Source organism: Pyricularia pennisetigena, chromosome 3 (assembly GCF_004337985.1).
Source record: "Pyricularia pennisetigena strain Br36 chromosome 3, whole genome shotgun sequence".
NCBI classification, from domain to species: domain Eukaryota; kingdom Fungi; phylum Ascomycota; class Sordariomycetes; order Magnaporthales; family Pyriculariaceae; genus Pyricularia; species Pyricularia pennisetigena.
This window is the reverse complement of record NC_043742.1, coordinates 1,033,348-1,035,558: the sequence shown is the minus strand read 5'-3', so window position 1 is coordinate 1,035,558 and position 2,211 is coordinate 1,033,348. Positions and strand designations below refer to the sequence as shown.

The window sequence follows — 2,211 nt, the reverse complement described above, 5'->3', positions numbered from 1 at the left end:
TTTTTCCTTTCCCTCGTCGCCTGTTCCCCGCCTTTCGAGCTTTCGGAGCGGAGGCTTTCAATCACATCAGAGGTACGATCCTGTCCATTGGCCAGGGCGTCCCGAAAGCTGGTGCAGCGACCTCGTAGACTACTAGAGAAATTTATCTCGTATCTGTTTCTCCATCACAATCCACAACTTCAAGAGTTGGAAAATAGCAATTCACCCCTCTTTGTCTTAGCTTTGCTTCAGACCCTCAATTCCCATCCCTGGGACCTTGATAAGAGGTGCAGTGACCATGGCCGACCAGGTAAGCCAATAACAGCAGCGAAGCAAAAGATCAACAATCAAACACAGAGGCAAATTCCGTACTAAGCATCCGATTCCACAGCACCCCGAAACCGGCCTCCCGCCCAACTGGGAGGTGCGGCTGTCCAAGAGCAAGAACCTCCCCTACTACTTCAACACGTCCAACACCACGTCGCGGTGGGAGCCCCCGCCAGGCACCGACACGGACAAGCTCAAGCAGTACATGGGCAAGTACCACTCGTCGGCGCTGCCCTCGGACTCGCCCCAGGACGGCCAGATCCGCGCCGCGCACCTGCTCATCAAGCACCGCGACTCGCGCCGGCCCTCGAGCTGGAAGGAGGAGAACATCACGCGCACCAAGGAGGAAGCCCGCCGCATCCTCCAGGCCCACAAGGCCCGCATCGACGCCGGCGAGGTGACGCTGGCTGCTCTCGCCACCACCGAGAGCGACTGCAGCAGCGCCCGCAAGCATGGAGACCTCGGCTTCTTTGGCCGCGGAGATATGCAGAAGGAGTTTGAGACGGCCGCATTTGCCCTCAAGCCGGGCGAGATCAGCCAAATTGTTGACACGGCCAGCGGCCTGCATCTGATTGAGAGGTATGCCGCCGCGACTACGTTTTCTGGGTTGTTGCGTATGCGAATAATGGGTCGATATGCTAACATTTAACAATCGCGGGTTGTAGGTTGGAATGAGGTGGTCACCGACTACTAGATGGATATGGAACTGCCGCGGAACGGCAATGACGAGCAGCAATGCAGAGACCTGTAGAGACAGCCGGGGAGGACTAGGAGTCCAAAAACCGGAGGAAACCGGGCCAGGGAATTTGGAAATATCTCAGACCCAAAAAAAATACAACAGGAGGACTCGGTGCCAGTGGCCGCCCATCCCAGAGACCAGTCAGATCTTCGATGTATACCATCAAAGAACTTGAATCTCACGAGGCTAAGATTGGTTATGAGAAGATGTAGAGGGGCTAAAACCCAAACTTAAAAATTAAAGACCAATAAACAAAGCCATATTTGCCTGGCTTATGTTTGACCTCGTAGGGTTGGGGGTATTGCTTGTAACATGGCTTTGTTATCCTCGTTGTGCCGTTTCGCAACTTTTCCGTTTTCGGCAAGATTCAGTAGCAGCATAGTCTAATTAATCGGGAGCATCTCGTTCACGTTCCCAGCATCTTGCTTCATCAAGGTCCCAGTCGACCAGTTCCTTTTGTGGACGAGATGATCGCCACAGTGCACGTTTATTGGATTCGTTACATCACGCACACACGGTTCATGTTGGTGGCCATAGTTTTCATTAGAGTCCTGGCGATGTCTTACATATCATCTTATTTAGACTCGAGTCCTTGGCTTAGTCTTCCAAGCTATCGAAGAACTCAATCCACCTGTGGAGTTACGCACATGCCGGCAACAATAAACCAAACCCCACAACCGCTGCAGCCCAGCCACAAAGTTCCAAGTGCCCCCTCCCCAACAAAATGTATCTGTCCACCAACACAGAGAAGCCTCTCAGCCGTGTTATATGCCCTGCAAAGTGACAGGAATGTAGACAACAAGCGTGATGCGCAAGAACAACTGAAAAAAAAAAGGATAAAAGGGAGACCAGAGGTCTAATGTGTGGGGATGTAGGGAGTAAGCGACGCCAAAGTAATAGCAATATGCCAATGAACAAAAAAAGACGGGTGATTTTGTCGCAGAGAGCCAACCCTGAATGCATGCAGCCATGACAAAAGAAAAGCAAAAAGGAAACAGCTCCACCCCGCCCTCAATGAAGAACATGGGGTTTATTTACAAAACCTGCCTCAGCCTGATCACCCGTTCAACCCGAGACTTCTACACCAGACATAGGCCCAGAACAAAAGACAAGTAAACCTCCAGCCTCAAAAAAAAAGCCGAAAAAAAGGCCATTCCCAGAACCCA

The 2,211-nt window shown here is 51.7% G+C and overlaps 1 protein-coding gene across 1 annotated transcript; it reads left to right on the top strand.

The window, feature by feature from the left end:
* Positions 1-277: 277 nt before the first annotated feature.
* Positions 278-955, top strand: PpBr36_02266 (uncharacterized protein; the record flags this gene model as incomplete). Its single annotated transcript, XM_029889448.1, has 2 exons — positions 278-289; positions 356-955. 2 exons carry the CDS (start codon positions 278-280, stop codon positions 953-955), a joined length of 612 nt encoding a protein of 203 aa, XP_029752816.1.
* Between the last annotated feature and the right edge of the window lie 1,256 nt (positions 956-2,211).